The sequence below is a fragment of the Pocillopora verrucosa genome, chromosome 4, assembly GCF_036669915.1.
Source record: "Pocillopora verrucosa isolate sample1 chromosome 4, ASM3666991v2, whole genome shotgun sequence".
In the NCBI taxonomy this organism is placed as follows: domain Eukaryota; kingdom Metazoa; phylum Cnidaria; class Anthozoa; order Scleractinia; family Pocilloporidae; genus Pocillopora; species Pocillopora verrucosa.
In genome coordinates this window covers 13,968,440-13,991,142 of record NC_089315.1, presented here as the reverse complement: position 1 = coordinate 13,991,142, position 22,703 = coordinate 13,968,440, and the positions used below count along the sequence as shown (strand labels likewise).

At 40.5% G+C, this 22,703-nt stretch overlaps 2 protein-coding genes across 2 annotated transcripts; one reads left to right on the top strand and one right to left on the bottom strand.

The window, feature by feature from the left end:
- The first annotated feature begins 227 nt into the window (after nt 1–227).
- Nucleotides 228–19,238, top strand: LOC131772931 (uncharacterized). The gene is made up of 19 exons (XM_059088900.2): nt 228–921; nt 3,435–3,973; nt 4,455–4,811; nt 5,035–5,479; nt 6,319–6,614; nt 7,188–7,907; nt 8,337–8,615; nt 8,789–8,870; nt 9,112–9,546; nt 9,997–10,237; nt 10,473–10,614; nt 11,110–11,229; nt 11,556–11,648; nt 12,427–12,609; nt 12,747–13,425; nt 13,795–13,997; nt 14,309–14,510; nt 15,064–15,218; nt 15,437–19,238. Exons 1-19 carry the CDS (start codon nt 387–389, stop codon nt 18,395–18,397), a joined length of 8,667 nt encoding a protein of 2,888 aa, XP_058944883.2. The 5' UTR covers nt 228–386; the 3' UTR covers nt 18,398–19,238.
- Nucleotides 19,239–19,399: 161 nt separating this feature from the next.
- Nucleotides 19,400–22,454, bottom strand: LOC131772918 (protein dbl-1). Its single transcript, XM_059088884.2, has 2 exons — nt 21,909–22,454; nt 19,400–21,761 (listed from the first exon to the last, which is right to left on the bottom strand). The coding sequence occupies exons 1-2, from the start codon at nt 22,174–22,176 to the stop codon at nt 20,953–20,955; spliced, it is 1,077 nt and encodes a 358-aa protein (XP_058944867.2). The 5' UTR covers nt 22,177–22,454; the 3' UTR covers nt 19,400–20,952.
- Between the last annotated feature and the right edge of the window lie 249 nt (nt 22,455–22,703).

Sequence of the window (22,703 nt, the reverse complement as noted above, 5' to 3'; positions counted from 1 at the left end):
CAAAAGAGTAGGAACGAGGAAATGGAGAACAATAATCAAGAAGTAACGCCTGATCGAAATCATGATTCTCAGAAACCTTTCGAAGGGCATGAACCGGTTTCTTGGAAAGATGATGCCATAAATTTCTGTGTTTTTAATAGGGTGAGCATTTAAACCAACCTGTTGTGGTTTTGACGTAACGGTAATTTTTGCATTGTCACGCAAGGTCTTACCACAGTTGACGGCGAGGTTTTGCTAGAACATACCGACGTCGAACCTGCCAGTTCTTGACACGAAAAGTTTGGGGGAACGATTAGAACGAATGATCAGTTTTTGCACGTTTCTATTATGCAATTGACAAGCTTTGCCATTGTTTAGCATCTTTTGTCGCGGTATTGTTAGCAGCTATGGCGAGTGGCTCGAAATCGACCGAGAAGCCAGGAACACTGGATCAACTCAAGAAAGAGGTTGTTGAAATTTTACGTTCTTGTGACGGTTATTGTTTGAATATTTCTAAATTCAAGTGTAAGTATGAGCAAAAGTTTGGGAGAACTTTTGAGGAACACTATAGTGCGTTGTTGAAAAGAAAAAAGTTCAGCATTTTTATGGCGGAGTTAGATATTGTTGAACTCCAAAAAAACGGAAGCAGCATTCTAATGAAATGGAAAGAATCGAATCCATGCAAGCTTAAATCGTCCGGTTCAGGCGCTGACTGTCAGCAGGAAAGGTCAGATTCCAATGAAGCTAAATTAGAAAAATCACGACGCAGAGAAAGACTCTCTTCGGCTGAAGATCTTCTAAATGTTGCAAGTACAGCTACCGTCTCACCAGGTACTAAGGATGAAAGCAAACGGGATATGACAGATCCATCACTGGTAAAAAGTGCTACACCCGTGACTGTCTCACCTCAATCACAGCCAACTTCAAGTGTTGAAAACAAAGGTATGTGAATCAGTATTTCCCTATTCTGTTTAAAGCTTTTATTTTAAATGTGCATGATATAAAAGGAAACAGGGGGTTGCAAAAAGAAGAAAATAGGTGAGTGTGTTAGGTACTGCTGATACATGTGGCTGGGTCAATTTCGTTGCTTTGATATGTAGGGAATATTTTGGTTCTTGCCTTGTAGCCCAAGTTGTCATTATGGGGACATTTTTGGCTAGTCACGCAGCAACCTGTACCGATCTTCCCGCATTGTACCTAGTACATGTATCTATGGTCAACAGTGAAAGAGAAATAAACATTTGCATAAAATCTAATGATATTGCGCAATATTCTTTTTCCTTTTTTAAGCGAATAATTTTTAACTGATGGATACGCGATAGCGTAGAAACGAGTTGTTACGGGCACATTGAGATATGCAAATTAGCGTGGACTCTTCGAAATTAGTTGTAGTTTGTCGGCTCCGAACTCGAGATCTATCCTTCCGAAGAAGTCCGAAGTCCTGGCGCCATTGTGATTGCATCGATGGTTGCGATGTTTATTGTCTTTACACGGCTGTTACGACATTCAGCAAATTGAAATGGACTTCGAATTTTTCAACTTAGTGCTATGATCAACTTAGGGACCAAATCCAATGGGTCTTCGAATCGTCCATGCGCTTAACATAACGAGTAGCAGCGAGAATCACGCAGAGTTTGTGAGTGATGGAGCAAGCTGTTCACATGGAAATTCCCACGGAAACATGTACCCATGATATTAAAAAAATGTTAATTTACAGCATTATTTCTTTCGTTTCATGGTTTTTTCCGGATGTTTCGGCAGTTACGCCAATTTCGGTCTTTTCGTTTTGTTGTTGTTGTTTTTTTTTATGCAAACGTGACTGTTTTGATGGTAAGAGTAAAATATGATCGGTTTCTACAAGTCTTTGCTGACCACGTGACCGTAATCTGGCCGGTGTTGTTCTGATCCTTTAACGATCTTTTTCGCTCAAAACACACGACGACTTCCCATTTCAAGAAATGCTTTTCTAATTAATTTCTATTGCATCCGTGTAAAAAAAATACAAGCATATGCGTGTACTGAAAAACAAAAAGGAAATTCAAAACTACGAGAATTGCGAGTAATCGGCCTCTTCTGCTACACACGGGGGCTTTTTGGTGTATGATGCATGTGTTTCCCATGAGTTAGTTCATCAGATCAGTTATCATGACAGCAGGTGCGAAATTGTAGAGCGCGTCAGCGGAATCGTGCGCTAGATTTAAAAAGGAAAACAAGATGGCTGTCGCGGATAAATCAGCTGTTGTTTCGTTAAGAGAGGAACTCTCCCATGAATCAATACTACAAGAAGCGAGAAGTTGTGAAGACGAAGAATTTCTATTCTTTCTTTCGAGAAGTGAGAGGCAGAGCCATGTCCGCATTGAGAATTATTTTGAACATATTAAACCACTCTACAGTGTTTCAGATTTTTTAAGTCATTTTTGGATGTCAAGAACTACAGTCAGCTGTTTGGAATGCTTGTTAGCTACTTGCCTAGGTCTGCCTCATGGACAAAGGAATGGCGGGAGACCTACCTTCGACTTACAGAAGCAAGTAATGATTACGATACGGATACTTGGGAACCCTGATGCCTGCGATCAGTGGCCGATCGATTTAACATTACAAAATCGAGTTTATTTCGTGTTTATCGCAGAATTTGTGGAGCGATTGCCAACAATCTCTCCGTTCAATATATGAAGTACCATATATTGAAGTAGTTGACAGAATGTCTGTCAACTACTTCAATATATGGTGGTGTTTAAGAAAGTAAAATTCTTACAAGCCCAACTGCCTTTTCTTTTCTTCACAAATCCTCACCATATTTTACAAGGTTTTTCTGCCAATTCTTTACAAAAGATGATATGGGTTCGTCAGTTTATTAGACTTAATACTGCTAACATGGACATGTCAGCCACACTCACAGAAACGCCGTAATTCTAGTTTGGCACCTCATATTTTTCAAAAAAGAGTTTTTGAAAAGAAATCAATAGAAATTACTTATTTAGACGTTGATTTTTTTTTCGGTTCACTGGAAGAACACAAGTGAAAAGTCACCAACACTGAAAACAGAAAATACTTTTAGTCCTTACCCATGATTTAGCTGTAAAGGCCAGGAGCTTAATGGCACAGTAATTTAATATGATGATTTGAGATGAAGCAATGCTCCCAGTACATAGTCAGAATGATCTGACTGTACCAGGTACATGTACTTGTATTTCAAGGACCTGGTTGTTGTTGAACCCACCACCCTCCATTACCAGTCTGCTGCATTTTAATACTTGACGAACTGAACTGGCCGGTAATAATACAATCGGAGGCCATTCTGAAATAAGATCTGCAAGTGTTGTTGACCCACCTAAATTGATTGATGACAATTATATAGTTGTGTACTGGTGCAGAGATAGCTATGGTAACTGCTACTGTTAAATGCACTGTTTCCTTCTACTCACCACAAAACTCCATAATTTTTGTGTCTGTAGCTTCAAGAGCCCAACGACATAGGACCCCATCACAAAACACAAAACTCTCTACTGGAAGTCCACAGGCCCAATCATTGCCATTTGCTGAAATAAGGCAACAACAAGCTGAAGAAGAAATGCAGTTTACTATCGGAGGCCTCCCTTCTCCTCATGCTGGCCATGAAAGGCCACTACCAGAGGTGAACATGCCGAGTCCAGCAGGAAGAGAGCATCTTTTTCTACTTCCTAAGTACAATGAAACAAGGATTCGAGAAGTTGGCACTCCAGGTCCTTTTGAGAGGTCAATCAGCCATGCCCATAATGAAATGAATAGCATAACAAGCAAGGGAAAATCTGTGAGAAATGCTACTTTTCGTGAAGTTAACAAGGCAGCAGAAGAGATCATCACTTCCTTGTCAGAAAAAGATCGCTTTGTTGGTCTGGAGAAGGTAAAAGCTGCCCTGTGCAAAGAATTTGGAAAAACAAGTCTTTCTGCTTTTGGTTTCAGAACAGAGAGAGATATTCCTGCCCTGAAGGAGCTAATTGAAAAGCAGGCTAAAGTGAGTTAAATTTTATGTAAAGTAGTCACGTTTGGAAGATCCCATCCTTTTTCAGTTTTTTTATGCAGGACATGATTAAAAGAATGTTTGCTTAATTGCATGTTCAGTACCAGTTCTTGTCCATTTTTCAGAGTTTTGAAGTCCCTGACCTTGGTATGGTTCTGTTGTTCTATATTGCAATCTGTTGACACAACATTTTCAAGAAGAGGCATATTGAGAAAACTATGACCACCTAAAATATTTTGGCTATAACATTCTTGCATTATATCCACTCATGATTCAAATCAGGGAAAGGCATTTATTTGACCACAAAACCAAAAACTAATCATGGTAAAAATGCTGCTTTTAGTTCAGTTACCTCACGTCCTATTGGTTCCTTCCTCTAACACAATGTTTAATTGACACGACAAAGATAGATTAGTAGAAGCAAAAAAGTCATATTGAATTTATCTGATCTATTTTATCTGTGTGAATCCCGAAGGTCAACTTATTCGTCCATGCGTACGTCATGTCAAACAGCATCTCCACTTTGTACGAATTGAACCAAAGCCTTTCTGATTTGTTTTTAAAATCAGACTTCGAGGAGCTCAATTTGGGTCCTCTTTTGAAACAGCCTGTGGTGTATGACATGTTTAAGGCTCCTCAAGGTCTTCCCCAGGTACCTCACGTAACAACTATTCAGATTTTGAAGCACTTGGAGAACTACATGGACGAGGAAGATCTGTGGCGCAAGAAAGTTGATTTAGAGAAATTCATGGAGTACCTCTCTGAAGAGTATCAGTGTGGCACTCCTTTTGAACTTGGCGTCCGGATACAGAGCATTGGACTGGCTATCTCGGTGATGTTACTCAATATTTTGCTTTACGTTCCTTTATTTTAAGCTCAAGATCAAGTCTAACAAAGCGCGCGCGTTATTTGACCTTTCAAAATCATTATTATACGTCTCTGGGTTGGCCCAAAGGGAATTAAAGCATCAGTGAACGAGCCCCCTTGATATCCTTCAGCGACCTCATTTTGATTAATCAATATGGGCTGTTTATTTGTTTTAACAAATTTGTTAGGTGATTAAAAAAGCCAAACGTTGCGAGAGCGAGAAGTGGAAAGATACCAGAGAACAGGTGTCAGCTGACATGGACGAAGAAATCCAGAGACGCTTGCAAAAAATCAAGAAAGATCTTCTTGGACAAGATCATGGCGACTCAAGGAGCTGTGTCAAGAAATTTCTCGACACATCCCCATCAGACGCCCTGAAGGCGGTGTTCAATTGCTGCTTGGAGATGTTTGATGGCAGTCGTGAAAAAAGGATCACTCAGTTCCTAACCACAGTTATTGAGGATTCGCTCGGGAGGCAATTATTTCAGCTCGCACTCTATATGAGTTGTAAGCGTCTGTTGGGAGACGCCTTGGAAAACCTGGTTAATGAGAGAGTGAAGACAGAGCTCGAGGCAGCTGCCAGCCTGGCAAGTCACACGGAGACAGAAACAGGGCCAGATCCACCAAGCGAAGGTTTGATATTTTTTGTTTTAGTTTATTTTGGGGAAAACATTCTGAAACCACCAAGCTGGATTTCGAGCTAAGAGCGTGCTGTACTTCCTCGCTGTATAAGGAACTTATCGCGCTATTGAGGAAACTACTGTACCACTCGCGTATACGTTAACAAAATAACGCGAATAAAACGCGCCAAAAATCGCATGCAATTGCGAATTTAAACAAATCGTGTGCATAAAAAAATCGCACGTGCGCGCATAAACTTGATACATCTGCCTCGTTAGTATGTTTGAAGTAGTCTTTTTGTTTTCCTATTGTTTTCCTATTGTTTTCCTAGCTGGCGGTTTATCGTTTTGAAGAATAAACTACGATGTGATAGCACTAAACTACTATACGGTTACCAACGACAAGCAAACTTGTTCGTTTCAATCACCGTTCGAACCGACCTTCCCGATATGCTGTTACTAATGCCACTTCGTAATTGGAATATTTAAATTCCAACGGAATTCTTATATCAAAATAACTATTTCTTACTTCGTAGAAAAAAATCCGTCACAAGGGTTTGGAATTTGTTCAAAATAAATTTATTCACTGTGTATCGTAATTCGGTAGAATCAGCTAAGGCGCCCTTTTGTAACCAGTTGTCGCGTTCTGAATGCAAACACACGCGTGAATGCTTATTTCATAGCTTTTGTCATCGGTGAACATGCTGTTCTCGAAAACTGGTGCATTCATCCCGCCATTTATACAAGAACAATAACGGTATAAGTTCTAATCGCTTATTTTAATGGTATTCATAGATAGTTCATAGATAGTTCATTTTAATAATTTTTCATCGTTTTATATGTGTGTGATAGGAATTATTGTCAAAGAAGTAAATGAGTGGCTGAATAAGGCGGAGCACACTGACCTAGCGACGCTAGCCAGAATTGAGGAAAATGTCATGAACAGATATTCAGGATTTGATGGTTTTGAAGCGTTCGGTTATGGTTCCTTCCTGAAGTTCTTGATGAAACACAAAGCGCTGCGTGAAGCCATAGCTGAGGTTGGTGGAATTGCTTCGTCTGGCAAAAGAGGAACCGGGCTTGGACTTCGAGTTTCACTTGATAGTGTGCTAGATTTTATATCTCAGTGCGGAACTGAACCATCTCCGGTAAGTAAAAATTACAATTTTATTAATTCTAGCGTTTAAATATGAAATAACACGAACAAAAGCAACCTCAAAGCGGAGGAATACTGTAATTCGTGTCTTGTGGTAACAGATCTCAGAAAATCGTATGGAAAAATCTTGGGCTTACTTTATTCGCTGTAAGTAAACTTACATCGGTACCAACCAGCAGCTTAAGGGATCTTAATTCGTTCACTTAACACATAACCACATATTAAGATCAAAATTCCACAATGTACGTTACGTTTACGGAGACTTTTGGTCACATTTACCCTTTACAATCCAACATCAGTATGCACATTCTCCGCACTGTTTTGAAACGATTTTTACATGTACTGTATGATACTGACAAGTTGTACTAACCTATAGTTCGTAGTAGTATCGTTTTTTTTTTCTCATGACTTTAATATTAGATCAAGAAGTGATATTTTTTGGCGACATTAGCAGCTTGTCATTCTAAGGGGTAAAAGGTTTAATTTGATGGACGTTGATTTTTTATCAAGTTTGAAAGTAAGGCTATCCTGTTGAGTAAGCTCACTTCTTTTGCCTTTTGTTTAGGAGTCCATAGAACAGTACTTGTGTGATTACTACAATGTCAGTAAAGTGACGGATCTCGGATTTGGATCCGCTGCGAATTTGGTGAAAAAAGCTGTAGAGCGAAAGAAGAACTTTGTAGGGGCGAACATTCCTTCGATTGTTTACGAAGCTGCTCTTTTGCGTCGCAGCTCTGGAGTGGGAGATACGGATGGCACCAGCCTAAGCACGCGTAGCGGTGGTGTTCTGGGTTTTAAGAGTAAAGAAGAAGCTTTAGAAGCTATAAAAAGCACTCCCCTCCTCGAAGATGTTTCCCTCTGGACTCACTGGGATGAGGTTTTCGGTGGAGAGGTCTCTAAACTTGGCGACTTAAAGTCATTTTTGGAAAATGAAGGGATTCTTTTGAGTACCAGAAAGACATCTTCCAAAAGTCGAAACCCTCTGGTTGTCATGGAAACATCTCCTGATGTTCTTCTGCGAGTCACTATGGACACATCGCCGGACATGTTTAGAAAATGCACGCGTCACCGAGATGTGATAGGAGCGACTGGGCATTTGGTTTCCATGGTAATGATGAATGGCGGTGTTTCTAACACCCCAGTGGCTCTTTTAGCGAATCATGTACAATCGTCATTAGCATCAATGGGAGTTGACGACAGAAGTGACTGCGATCATCGATCTACTTTTGTTCTTAAATGTTTGACCCGTATGCCACTCAGATTAGCACGGGCAGTTGGAGCAAAGGTGTGTATTAGTACTTACGTAGATCGTCCGCTAACCTTTTGTATGAACTCAGACTAGTGTCAAGAGCGCGTCCTGCTCTTCCTCTCCCAGTCTTCCGGATCATCGTAAATGTTGCCCTTATTAGCTTCAAAACATGGCTGCTTTAGTGCCGTAACAGACTTGGTTAGGAATGCTTTTGTCAACTCAGTAATGTAAGGTAGACGGAAAGCGTCAAGCATGGGGCTTCCTTTTGATTTTAGGCTACCGCTAAGAGGAGCATCAGCGTACAGGAGGCTTGAAACAAGCATTAATTATAATCACTGTTATGCGAAAGATACGATGTTTTTGCCATTAAAAAAAACATTTTGAAGTGCGAAGATAACCGGCGCTCTAAACCGATAACCGTTTTTTTCCCATAGTTCATTCTAACCACCAGTCTCTGTTGTCTAGGTTTTCTTTGAGCCTCTCAAAAAGTTAGTTGGCTCAACCGAGGTAGCATCCTTGCTGCTTAGAAGCTGCTTTACCCAGTCTCAACGTGACCGTCTTCACCTCCTGGGATTTGTCCTGGGGATAGGTGAGTGGAGAGATGACTTTCTCAGCAGAGTTGCGTGCAAAAGAGAGGAAGACGAAGGCTTGGTCTTCGGTAGTTACAGTGATGACGAACAAAAGAGACCGATTGGTGTTGTCAAGCCTGTTGCGGCTCATATTTCGTCAACGTTGCAGACAGAGGTGTGTAGACTGAAATTTCCTTTGATCTTTTTTGAAGCGTATGAAGATTGTGAAACATAGCTGTTGGAATTGCCCCCTTTTGGTACCTCTTATATAATCTTTTTTATGTTGTATGATCTTAGAATGGCCTTTCCTGGTGTAATGACTATGGTAACAGCTAATTTTTTTTTCAGACTTCCACAGAAAGTGAACCAGAGGGCGATATAGCAGTTTCTCAAGATCAGGAAAACTTTGCTGAGAAGGCTGGAGACGAAGGTATTTTTTGTAGGCCTTTATTCCTTCTTTGCTTCCTTTATACCTCCTAGTTTTCCTTTTATCTTTTGCGTTCTTTATTCCTCGCTCATTGTCTACTTAATCTATAATTTCTGCCGAGTACTTTTATTTTCGGACCTTCTATTCCTCTTTCCGGCCCAGTAGCCAAACCCTTCACATCATGATGATGTGACCTTGATCCATAATCCTAAATTTTGTCGCCTTTTTTTTCCAATCTTAACAGTTACATCGAGCACTCAGGATGAATTTCCAGAAGTACCTCCCACTCCTTGTCCTCCTCCCACTCAGCAAGAAGATGAGTGCAAAGCAGTAATCGATCAAATTCGCCGAGATGACTTTGGAAACGGTATTGAGCTCGGAGAAGAGGAGTCCAAACTTGTCCAGCGACAGCACGAAAGAGAAGGTCGTGGCTTAGCACGTCTGTCCAGTGAGCTCTACTCTAGGGACACCCACTTTGTGTTGGAGCTCGTTCAGAATGCAGACGATAATTCCTACCCAGAGGTGTGCTCTGACCCAGGATTTCCGTCCCTTTTGTTCGTCCTCGAGCGGGACAGGATCGTGATACTGAACAACGAGATTGGATTTGAGGAGAAGAATATCCGTGCGTTGTGTGATGTCGGAAGAAGTACCAAAGGGAAACATCGTTATGGCTACATTGGTAAGTGGGTACATATGAGTCTTGCATTATAAAATTAATTTCACCCAATTCAGCAATGAAAATTAATTCTCATCCAGTTTGCGCACACAAAAAGTTACAGGGATATGACTGCAGATTAATTAAATTAAGGATCAACGCCTATCTACGCTAAAGTTTTCCTAGAGGAATGTTTCCACCTGCAAACCTTTCTTTTGATTTTGCGTAAAAAATAGCTTGATGTTTCAAAGTCACAAAATCAAAAAAAAACTACAGATTTAGTTACGGATTTATGCCTATTTAAACGCAAGGTTTTCCTAAAGGAAAGCGTTCACGTGTAAATGTGTAACGCACAGTCACAGTGCTTACACACGATATACTTTTAGAACACCTTTCTGTTGGGTCAGCATTATGATCTACAAAAAGGAATGATAGAAATTTACTATAGATGTTCATTGTTCCGCGCAATTTAAGGACAAAAAGGCATTGGTTTCAAGTCAGTCTTTCGGGTTACTGATTGCCCCGAAGTCCATTCCAATGGATATCATATTCGATTTGACGCTAAAAGCGGGCCGATTGGTTACATTCTTCCTGAGTGGATTGGAGGCAGTTGTTCGGAGGAAAAAACCATGGATAATTTGGGAGACGAATCTAATGATGATGAGGAAGGAGATAATGGCGGTGGAGTAAGCAGCTCCGGGGATGAATTTAGCTGGTGAGTTGAGACTTTTATACTCCTTCCGACAGGAGAATCCTTGGTGAATTGTCACCCACAAAAACAAGTGTCTAAACTGAGCATGTTTTCAAAATGAATTGTTTCAGGAGAGATTTAAACAAGACCTTCAACTTAAGTCTTGGTGCCACTCGAACGCTTTGCAAACTCATTATTTTGTTTGCTTGTTACATTGTTTATTCAAAATGCTTTCTTATTCCTCCTTTTTCCCCTGTAGCTGGCCGACTCGCATAGTCCTGCCATTAAATGATGAACATCGACAGAACGAGAAGTCCTCTCTGGTGCCCAGGTTTCACGATATTCGTCCCTCACTCTTGCTATTCTTGCATCGTTTGCGAGGAATCTTTATTCAAGACAAGGTGGGTTTCAACTCTGTGTCAGCAAATTAAAGTACTCATTCTTCAGCAGGTTTCTATACAAACATAGGCAATTAAGACTCCAGACAAAAACTCGTAATTAGTATTGACTCTCAACGATGCAATATTAATTTTGGTGAATTTCAGTTGTCCTTCTGCTCCTTATCGTTGTTGTTGGTGGTATTCTTATTCATAGCAGCAGCAAGTGCCATGAACACCATCAAACATCGAACCACACAATTGTCAGATAACATTCTAAATTGTAAAAGGTAAAACTCACCTCTGCTAATTCTTCTTCCTTTTAATGCAACAGTTTTCCTGTTCGAACCAGTCAGTTTATTTTTGGCTCTCTGAACGGATTAAAATCTGAGCCATTTCCATATTTCTCAATCTGATCACGAAGTTGCCAAGATCAAAACTTTATGCCCTCTACATTTGCTGCTTTTACTACTTGGCTGAAATTGCCGAAAATCGCCTAACCTTTCAACTTTTCTCCAGGTACATAACAGTCGCAGTGAAATGATAAGGAAGGACCTGGGAGATAATATCATGGAAATCAAGCACACCAGAGGCACAGATCGGTGGCTTGTTATCAAGAAACAGCTTGATGCTTCAAATGTAAGATGAAAGCTTACGATTATCTTAAAAGTACAAATGTATTGTCGTTTTACTGCTGATAAGGCCGGCAATCAAAGTTTGTTATCATTAAAATCATTGATATGTAAGTGTTGCCAGGGACGATTGCAAGTACTTGTGCATCACACCGTCTTCATATTTATTTATAAGGCATTTGTACGAATTTTTAGTTTGTTTAGTTTTATTGCCGTCATCTCTCATTCTACACTGATTTGATCGTTTAAGATTTTAATCGGGTTTTGTGAAAAGCATATTGCCAAAGCCGGACTTCTTATTTTAATTGCTTTTGTCACTTAAATTCAATACAGATGAAAGAGGATGTAGAGATGACTGAGCTGGCGCTAGCTTTCCCTTTGTTTGATGGCTTAGGCAGTACTTCAAGTCTACGGATTAGGCATCAGGTAAAATTTACCATATCACACTTCAGTTCTTGGCCTGTTTTAATGTTTCCTAAAAATGATAAGGAGTGAGAGCCAAGCGAAACGGGTTTTCTGGAATCCCCTGGAATAAAATCACATGAGAAGAAATGTATATCTCTTACAAAACCTGTTGAAATTAATCTACATTATACAACTGCAAAAATTACGAAAATATTTTCCTCTCGAAGAGCTTATCTTCCCCAATTTAATGTTGCTTGAAATGTTTGAAAAATTATAAAATTGTAGTTGTAAAACACGTAAGCAACATATGCAACATTGACTGAGGGGTGGGGGAGGGAAGTGTCTTGTCTTCATAGGGACAAAGACAAGGGCAATAGAATCTGGCAAATTTGGGCGCTTAAAGTAGCACAATGGATCTGGCTCATCTGTTCTCTCTATATCCCTTGCAACAAAGGAATATAAAATATGCCCAAGAACATGTAAACCTGGGCAAATTTCGTGATCTTCTAAGAGTAAAATGAAAACAACGAATGGCACTCTAGTATACTCTGTAACTATGTGAATATTTACTTTTATCGGCGACACGGTTACCTAACGGTTAGCGCGTTGGAGGTAACCTTGCGATGAACCTGCATCTCATTCAGGTATAGTAACGATACCCTTAGACTTCTCATGTCACGGGAACCAGTATAAGCTCGGGCGCGATGGGTTACTTGGTTTGAGTGTATACCTTAGGCAGCTTTTACTTTTATCAGGGGAAGGCAGGCTTAGAATGTATTTTACTTTATATCTTCTACAGAACCTGCCGCCACAGAATGTGTTTGCGTATCTTCCCCTGAGAAGTTATGGTTTTCGATTCATCATTCAAGGTGACTTTGAGGTTCCTTCCTCGAGAGAGGATGTCGACAGTGACAAATCCTGGAACCAGTGGCTAAGGGAAGAGATTCCACAACTGTTTATTGACGCTCTTTCGGTGTTCATGGTAGGAAGACGTGTAGTTGTTCCAATCAGTCATTTTGTTTCTAGCTTCAAACCCTCCAAATTAAGGAACCAAATCTTAAGATTTTAAAATTTTAGGACTCAAACTTCAAAGTAATTGAAATATTTCTTTCTCTATAGGTTCACCCATCCTTTTCCGGCCTCTCCTCGGTGGTTTCGTATCTCCAATTTGTACCGCTTGAAGAGGAAATCCTCGACTTCTTCTCGCCTGTTGCACGCCATATTTTAAAACTTCTTCAAAGCAAGTGTTGTATACCTGTTATCGTGTCCAGAAACAAAACTGAGGAACCGACCGAAGCTGATAATGGAAAGAGCTACAACTGGGTTCTCCCCACTGAGGCTATTTTTTCCGAAGACAGCGTCATACAGGAGCTTATAACTCCTTCCCTTTTGAAGGAGCACTTAGGGTTGAGCTACCTTCACCCAGAAATCGTTCCAGCCCTAAATCCCACCCTTAGATCCCGTCTCGGAATCGAGACTTTGTCCAGCAGGCACTTGATGGACATTGGCAGAGCGGAGGTGAAAAAGGCTTCAAATGAATCAGATGAACCCACATCCCATAGTAAGGACTGCAAACTGGATGTTGTGAGGATAGCTTGGGTAGCTCGATGGTTGCAGTGCATGTATAGATGTCTCGAGCAAGAGCGAAATAGTAGTCAAGAAATGCTTGATCGAATTCGTTCTCTCAGGGTGATTCCGTTAACAGATGGCACATTCGTAAACCTGAAGGAAGAGTCCGTTTTCCTACCGCTGTCTTTGCAGAAAATATCCGAGGAAGCTATTCCAAAGGCCAAGAAAGGTAGGTCCATATACAGATTTCATCACATAAAAACGGTATTGAAAGTATAATCCTTAAATTTGCTAAACTCTTCACTTTTTGTCTTAAATGATTTAGCTTTTTATTTTGGAAGAAGGTGGCACAAAAACCCTGCAGATTACGGCTCTTGTCGAGTTATCTTGGGAGATTCAATGTACTAGGGAGACCGAATGCCAATACTCGAATGAGTAGTACACCAAAAGTAAATCCATGCCCTGGAAAGCGGCTTGATTTGCATTATCAGATCAGTAAACTGGAGTAATTGGCATTTGATAAAGCTTTTTCTCAATTTCAGAAAGTAATGTAGGATTTCGTTCTGGTCGTAAAATTTTTTCTGATATGTAACTCCAGGATCCAAATCTCAGGAGCAGACGACATTCTCGGTGCTCGAGAAAGACCTTTTCACGGTTCACCCGTCTTTGTTCTCTTCGCTGGATGATATCGGTCGTTCTCAAGTTGAACAACTGTTGAGAAGTTTAGGAGTCAAAGTTTGGAGCCCCAAGGAGCTCGTTAACAGTCACATAATCCCAACTTTCAAGTCAGACAAGTGGAAGGTATTAAATTCGCACTGTACTTTTGGCAATGATAAATGTTCAGGCGAGAGTTAGAGGTTAACGGCAGTCTCACGCTGTTTTATTGGCTCTAGTTTTCTAATGCATGTAAAGAATTGGTTTCTTGAATAGAAATTCATCACTCGTAGATATCGTAGAGGCTTCAGAATTTTGAAAACTTGTGTTCATCTCGATATCTGATATCGTGTCGCAGATAATTTTTCAAGAGACAACAAGGAAACTTTAGTGCAATCTTGATGTGGGCTGTCAGTGTAATATGATTCCAACACGGATGTACTTTTTCTGATTTACAGTCCAGATCTAATGAAGTGTTGAGAAGTTACTTAGTGTACATCTTGGAAGAGCGTTTGAAAGACCCTTCTGTGTGTGATATGGATGAATTAAAGTCCTGCGTACAGATTTTAACGGACAAGGGTGTTTCGAACCCAACAACAACGTCGATCCATTTCACGCCCAAATATGGAAGCATAATTGACCTCGCTGGCCGGTTGCCCAGTAAGTGGCCTTTTATTTACCTGTGTTGTCCCACAGTCGTGCTCTTGCAGGTGTAAATCTGGGATGAATTTCACCATTTTGCTGCTGTGAAAGTAGTCGTGAAAAGTCTATTTTCGGCGGGAGTGACTGATTTGGTGTGATGTTATCGGCTGACTCAAGTAGCGTAAGTTGTTCAATTCCGATCCATCAGAAGAGTTAAGTCGTTCTTTTTGTTGGTTTGTTGCGTATATTTCGTTACTAAGTCTTTGGTGTGGTACTGGTAGCTGTTGACAGCTGTTGAAAGGAGTCTAAGTGTTTAAAGTAATGGGGCAGCTTTCCAGAGTCGTCAGAGTGATGATGACTTCCGCTAGGAGTAGCGAAACGTCAGCCACTCCTATGAATAGCAGTCCCGCTCAGAGCCCCTTTAACCCAGACAATCAGACTTCACGATCAAATGTTACTTTTGAGTTTCAACCGTTTGCTGTGTTGCTGTGGTACATTGCACTTGATTTGCAGTTCCCTTGAAAAGGAAGGTAGAAATTAATTAAATGTGTATTTTTTCTTCTCCATTTAGGTATTTCGTGGACTCTTATTGACGAATCATACTTGGACCGGTATGCAGGATTGAAAGCTCGTTCAACGGATTGGAAAGAATTTCTTACCAAGCTCGGTGTCAAACACTTTTTGGCCATTAAAAAGAAACAAGTAAAGATACATCGAGACACCATGGTACGCTCCTAAATCTTTATCTCAGTACCCACCTGGTTATAATTTTTTTTTACCGAATTGTTTTTATTTTATAACAGTAACATAGCACTTAAGTCTCTCAGTTTCAACCCAGGAGGTGCATCTTGGAAGTATGCCGTCAGAAAAATAAATAGAAAGTATGAAAGGTTTATGCATGGTTAGGACGTTCAACCAAATATCTCCTTTTTTGTTTTCTTCAGGCTAAGTCACCTTGGGCGTCCTACGAAAAAATTTGGCAGACAACTCCTGATGGCTTTTACATTATTAATGACTGGGCCTGCGAGCAGTTTGAAGAATTTCTTCAAAAGATTGACACCACTGATACAAAGCAACAAATCAGTCCCGAGGAGTCAAAGTTCTTGGCTCAGTGTATAGATGAACGTTGGGATGACGAGTACGCACAATATGCTGAAGAATCCGTTCGTGTTGAAGATACAAACGGCCATAATCTCAAGGAAACTCGATCTTCCTTCTACCTGAATCTTATCACCCAACCGTGGATGGCCTCTACCACTGGAGGGAAAGACTTCCATCTTCCAAGAGACCTCTTCGTGCAGAGTGAAATTGTTTATCAGCTTCTTGAGAACCGTGTAAAGTACGTCGCCGCAGATTTAAAGAGTTTGGCTTTCAAAGAAATTCTTCGAATTCGAGAAAATGTAGACGTGGATTGGCTGATGAATGAGATGAAGAAGTGGTCAGGTGGCGGCTGCCAACGGATGGATGGAAATCAACGAAAGGAATTTACGACTTCAGTTGCGCACATGAGCAGAGTGTACTCCTTTCTTCTTGAGAAAACGAATCACAGTGAGGTAGAAAGGAGGAAAATATGTGAGGCATTTTTAAAGAATGAGATGATATTTGTTCCACATCGCCCCCCAAGTCAGCCGCAGTCGACACGTCAATCAGCTGGATTTTTTTATCTGAATAAAGACGTTTGCTGGACAGATCCAACAGATGTCTCTTCGAAGCTTCTTAAAGAACAAGACAAGAAGACCACAAGGCCCTTATTGGAAATGTTCTATGGACGCCAAGGTGCTCAAGAAAGTCTCGCAACCTTTTTTGTCGATCTTATCCGTGTCGACGCGACACCTAATGGGGGTGAGTACATCGAAATGGCTTCAACTGTTGCTGAAGTTTCTCGTTTTCCCTCTCCGACTTCCTTGAGCGATATGTTGAAAATCTTTGCAACTTTGGGAAATAAATGTGTCGGACGCCACCATAATGACAGCCTGCGATTTGATCAACAGATCGACGAAGCTATGGCTAATTTTTTGAAACAACACTTACAAGACGACCAAAAATGCATTTTCCCCACAGCAGATAAATGGGTTGCACTTACTGACAAGCCACTTATAGTCGACGATAGAAGTCTCTTGAAAATTTTCCAGAAGGAAAAAAGTGTCCACTTTCTTGACTTCAGGGATTTTTTTCAACCTCAGAAGCGTGGATCACCCAAACATGGGCCTCCAAACGAGCATGAATTAAGGAAGCACTATGTTTCCTTGTTCTTGAAGACCTGTGAGGTAACAACGTTGAGTAAATGCATTAAGAAAGAGTTTACCCCTGGCGGTTCAGTGAAATACCAGTGCGTTCCCGTGCAGAAGCATTTCCATCAACTCATTCCATGTGTGCAACGTTTCCTATACTCTAGGTATCAATCGGAATACCAGGAATTGAGCAATCAAGGATTTGCGCAGAAACTGTCGCAGATGAAATTTGCCACCGTACCAAGTTTGGCAACCGTTTATTCATTGTCCACACACCCTGACGTTCATGTTCACCTGGAAGAGAAATCTGGCATAGAAGAAGCAGGAGACATGTACTGTCTTTATGTCGCACAAGAGCATCAGGATAATTTAGAAGTCCTAAATGCCGAGATAATAAAGCTGTTGTTTGGAGGGAAAAAGCAGGGTGCTTCAGACCTCAACAACTTTTTGGTTGCTGTGAAAAATTACAGTGGGAATGATCTTGACAGCTACTTGGAGGATAAGCAGGACTTGGAGCCATTACCGCAAGACGAAGAACGGTGGATCGTTCTACCTCCTGAGGTACCCGAAATTGTAATGGATGAAGGTGAAGAGGCAGTGAATGAAGCAGTTCCTTTTCATAAGGAAACCACTACTCCGTCCAGGTCAGGCGACGATGGTCTTCATTCTTGGCCACCAAAATCGTCTGCTCAATATGACAAGGCTTTTAAACGTGAAGGGGATCCCGGTGGCGAACCCATCCTAAAGACTTGGCCCTTGCCGGAGCCTCCTGAAACTACAGATAAGCCCCTTAGAGAAGAGAATCAAGATTATTTGGTTCAGAGACCTACACAACGTGATATTAATACCACAAGAGCGCCAGAAGGTATGTCGGAAAAGCCCCTGAGGGGAGAGGATAGGAAACCGGTGCAAGATAATCCTGGTGCGGTCGTCCTTAGACAACAGCGCACTGAAAACGATGCAGAGCAACCACCTGAGGTAATCGTTGAAGATACTTTGGTGAACAACGAGCAGATAAGTTCTCGTGAAACAGCAAGCGATTTGTGTCCCAATGACAATGAAAACCGTCAGCAAAATGCAAAGCTTGTGGAACCCCCTCCACCCCAGGTGCCCATTTTCGTAACCATTCCTGGCGATGAAGCGAGGCTAACGTCTCCCAGCCGCTCCTATGTCCGGTTTGATGGAAGTCCTTCTGAAGTTGACTTCGAAGATCTTCAATTTAATGGTGATCAAAGGATCTTGGAGCGGATCCCGCTGGTGGATAACCCTAACAAAGAAGACATTGGTCGTTGGGGAGAACAGTGTGTGTTTGAGTTTCTCCAGGAGCAAGCACGAAGCTTCCCTCCTGGTGCGTGTGAAATTGTCTGGATGAACGAAAACGAGAACACAACCACGCCGTACGACATTGAAATTCGACAACATATCTCAGGTGTTAAAGAGAGTGACAAACGCACTGTGGTAACGTTCGTTGAAGTGAAGACCACTTCCTCAGATCAAAAGGACTCTTTTGAGCTGTCCGTTCCGGAACTTCAATTCGCTTTGAAGCACCAAGTCGCCTTTCACCTTTATCGCGTTTTTAATGCAGGCAAACCTGATATTGTTCGAATTCGCCGTTTGCAAAATCTTGCCACCCACTTAGAAAAGAAGACCGTAAAACTGTGTATGGTTATCTGAAGGTTGTGGGCGGAGTAACAATACTTCACTTTGAATGAAAACTTTTGGGTGGTCTAAAAGTTGTTAAGTTGTTAGAAAGTTAAGATGATGCAGTTTTAGCGGTATATTTCAAAATCCTTGTGCGAAAAAGGAACATTGTTGAATGGCCTGAGTAGATAATGAGAATTCAAACAATGCAGTGAACAATCAGCTACAGATTTGCAATCTTGACGTTTTTACGATCAGTATGTATTTTCGATTTTTTTAAAATTGGCTGTTTTATTTTCTTTTTAAGTCGGATCATAGTTTTATTTGGTATTATAAGTTTTTAATTATCGTTTAGCTTTGTCATTTTCCTATTACTGCATGGTTTAAAGGGAAACTATTGTAAACAATTGAATCAATGTTGACTCTGAATAACTTGCAAAAGACTTGAAATCAAAAAATGAAAGCCTGTGAGTTGCACAGAATGATGGAAAAAACGATCAAACATAAAAGTGTACTGAGAAAACAACAAAAAAGACAGCGGAGGTACATCAGCTGACCTTAAACCAGTTCTACATATGGTGTTCAATTTCCCAAGCTGCTTATTTCTCGAAAAATTTGATTGTAAATTGAAGTCACTCCAATGTTTTATCACTGTAAGCTAAATTTTGATCGGACTGTACATACTATTTGCGTAAAATATTTTAATGAGCCTCAAGCAATTTATGCGATATGTTTCCAAATGTACCTATTCCTCCACAAGGAACAAGCCTTATAAAAAAGGAATCAACAACTGTAATTATTTAGACCAGCTGAAATGTATTAATTTATGGCATAGTTTCGTCGTCTTGATAATGAAGAATAAAATACAGTTTAATTGTTAACGGATCTCCTTATTTACACGTGAAGGACGAAAATTATTCCATCTAAATGATTAAGAGGGAGTGGAACAATTGCTCCTTTAATTTAATTATCCAAAGCCACATAAACAGAGGCTGGATTTGGGAGAAAACCCTTAAGTCGGCAGGATGTGCTTAAAGTTATCAAACAACTTTGAACTGCTGCGTTGTCATTATGAGCATTTTGAAATACCAATTTTCTTTTTATTTAAGTATCAAAGTCTTAAACCACTAATTCTTTCGAAATGATCGTTATTTAACTTTCCAACTGCATGAATACACCTCCGAATGAGACAAACTGGAATTGATGTGAAAAATCAAATTGAAAGAGAGATGCTAAATTCCAATCCACTACTGCAACAAGTTCTCAGATGCAGACACCTGAGTATATGGCGATTATTAAAAAAAGTTGATATCTTCTGCTAGTAACTGGAAAGTTTACTCGACTGACGCTTCAGTAAGCAAAATTCAAAAGTCATGCGGCATCCTCTTTATTCCTTTGTTTTTTCTTTAATTGCAGTTATTGAATTATTCTAGTCGGATGATTTAAATGATTATTCCAATACTAATTGCCGCTGACGATAATTAATCAACACAAATATCTTATCAGGTTATTCCACATGAAATCGTGACTATTGCCAAACTATAAACTTTTTATTTTTCCTCTCTAGGACCGAAAAGGGAAGTGTGTTCTTGCTATTTCCCTCAATTGTCGATACGTAAAATAATTAAACGTATCCTGTCAGTTTTATAAAAGATTGATTTACTTACACAATTCAACATGGTCGGTTGGTGTTCTTTCCGTCGTTTTGCTCAATATCTATTCCCAACTATTTGGATTTCTTTTGTCTTATCTCTTAAAGTCTTCATTATCTCTTAAAGTTTTTAAATAATCGTCCTCTTCCATATTTATCTTTATCCTAGACAGTCCTACAATACCTTCAGGTTGAAACGTAAAAGACTAAAGACCATTAAAAAAAACCCAAATCCATAGTTAAATTTTTTTTTTGTGCTATCATGGACTGATTATTATCATGTCTTGCCGCCCTTTGTTTGCGTCCAGAAGCACTTTTATGCACTTTATGCATTTTGATAGAGCTAGCCTATTGATTATTCAAAGTTTGTCACTCGAATCGGCCACAATCGTATCCACCTGAACCATGCTTGTCTATGTACGAGCGGATATGGTTACTACGCCCCTGTCGTACGTAATTATAATTTCAAGAATTCCTGTTACTTGAATATGGTTCCTTGCGTCTCAAAACTACTTTGAATAACCTAATTTAACGCAGCTCCTTTCAAATGGATAAAAGCTTAGACGATTATGTAGATTAGCGCAAAAGGAGCCATGTTCGGTTTGAATTTGACAGAACTTCTTTATTGTCTGAAAAAGCGTTAGGGTCATTGCGTTGAGGTTCTGACTAAAAAAATTTACATACCTGACCAGATTTCATCGAAACTTCGACCGTTTTACTCTTTCGAGATTAAAAGAGAAAATACATTCATAACATCGACATGTTTCGTGATCTGAACTGGACTATTGACCTAAAGAAATGATGAGAGACGGACTCTTAAACACTGTTATCACGCAATTAACATAGCACTTAACACCGGATTATGCGAATAGAACTCCTGCAAGGTTCGTCAACCTGTTCCTAGCTTCAACTTGAATTGATGCTCTAGGATTTAGAGTTATCGACAACCACAATCCGACGCGACCATACCCGGAACATCTCTCAGCACAATTGTATCGTCATGGTCGTAATAGAGAAGACTCATCGAGCGAAGCTCAGTGGCTACGCAAGTGGCGGCCGGTATTTTTTTGCCCAGCCGATGATGGATAATGTTTTGCAGAATTGCGTGATTTGTCGGATTTGAGTCCAGGCTGAGAGTACCAGGACATGAACCCTCACAGTAATGAAATCCAAATCGCGTAGGTGCAATAATCCATCCACTCCACTTTAAGTCGCGGAATCGAACTGCGAGTCTTCGTTTTCGACACATCTTATCCTCCGAACGCTTCGTTCGGGAAAGTTTGCCATAGCTGTTCTCTGTCGCGTTACCTGTCACGAATTGTCGCCTCTTCATTGGGGGAGCGCCGAGTACTCCTTGGTTTGGAATTTCGAGTGGCTCGTTGAAAACAACAAGGAAAGGCTTTCGTTTTCCTTTTGTGGTAATTTTGAATGCAGGATTAGTTGAAATGGCCAGAGTTACAGTTCCTCTGCGCCTTTTGACCTTTGAAAGTATAACTTGAGTCAGGTTGAACACAAGCCATCTGCTTTTGATCGTCTTGTGACAATCCCGAGTTGATATTGTCTCCTTATCGCCGTCTGCAATATTTTGTGACCCATCGCTGTAAACGATGCTAACTTTCACATTCACACCCTCTCCACAAAAAACTTGGACGTGCAGTTCAGCTTTTCGTAGAATTTTACCGGAGCCGAGGTCAACCGAAGACAAGTTGAACTGGAGAATTGAGCTGTCGGTGTCCTCATTAAGATCTGTTTGAAATCGATCGTGAAAGCAAACAAACAAATTAGAACCTGCTTAGCACATATTCATCACGAAAGAGACATGTTGGCACCTCGCATGGATTTATGTACAATCGAATTACTGCTGTAATGCCTTAATACATCCGGCATCGTTACCTTGCGGGAACAGAATCCGTGTGGTAGAGCCATCTGGAATTCTTCTGCCGACGCTAGATCGCTTCCATGTAAGCTTGCCCTTGTACAGATTTAAGATGTAGCGCGGAATGTCATGGCGATCGCTCGAGATATTAGGAGCATGATCCATGTCCAGCATTTGAAGGAAGCCAGAGGCGAATTCCTTCTCTGCTTGGAGCGTTAAGCTTTCAGATAAAGCCAACATCGCCAGAGATAACGCGGCAAGAACTGAAGACCACGCTTTGAACATGTTCACTGGAAAATTTGTGTGCTGGTCTGAAGCATGAAACGAAATGCTCGACTACTGGCACCAAGTTAAACAATCACGGCGCCCTTTAAAGGTGCTTAAAATATCAAATGAGATTGCAATTCACTTCTTATCATGTCAAAGTTATTAAATTAAATAAAAGTCAATCATGCGTGTGGCTTTAGAGCATCATTAATTCGCGATGACCAGAGAGAGCGAAGTCTCGAAAGTTCGAGTGAAGACCAAGAGCGTTGAAAATTGAACGCTGTTCCCTTTCAACTAAGCTGTAAAGATTCAAAGGCCACCGCTGATAATCTAAGATCTATATTTGTTAATATCTTGGGAAAATCGTCGCGAGGATCTCATTCCTTCGGCAACTGATAACCTCCAAGTCTTCCTGAATAGTGAGATAAACGAATCATCACGTATTTTGTGTTGTAATTCATCTTCTTATCCTGACTTTCCTAACAGGGAGTGCTTGGTTGGAAGCGAGTCATTATAATAAAGGGAAATAAATGCAAAACTTAATA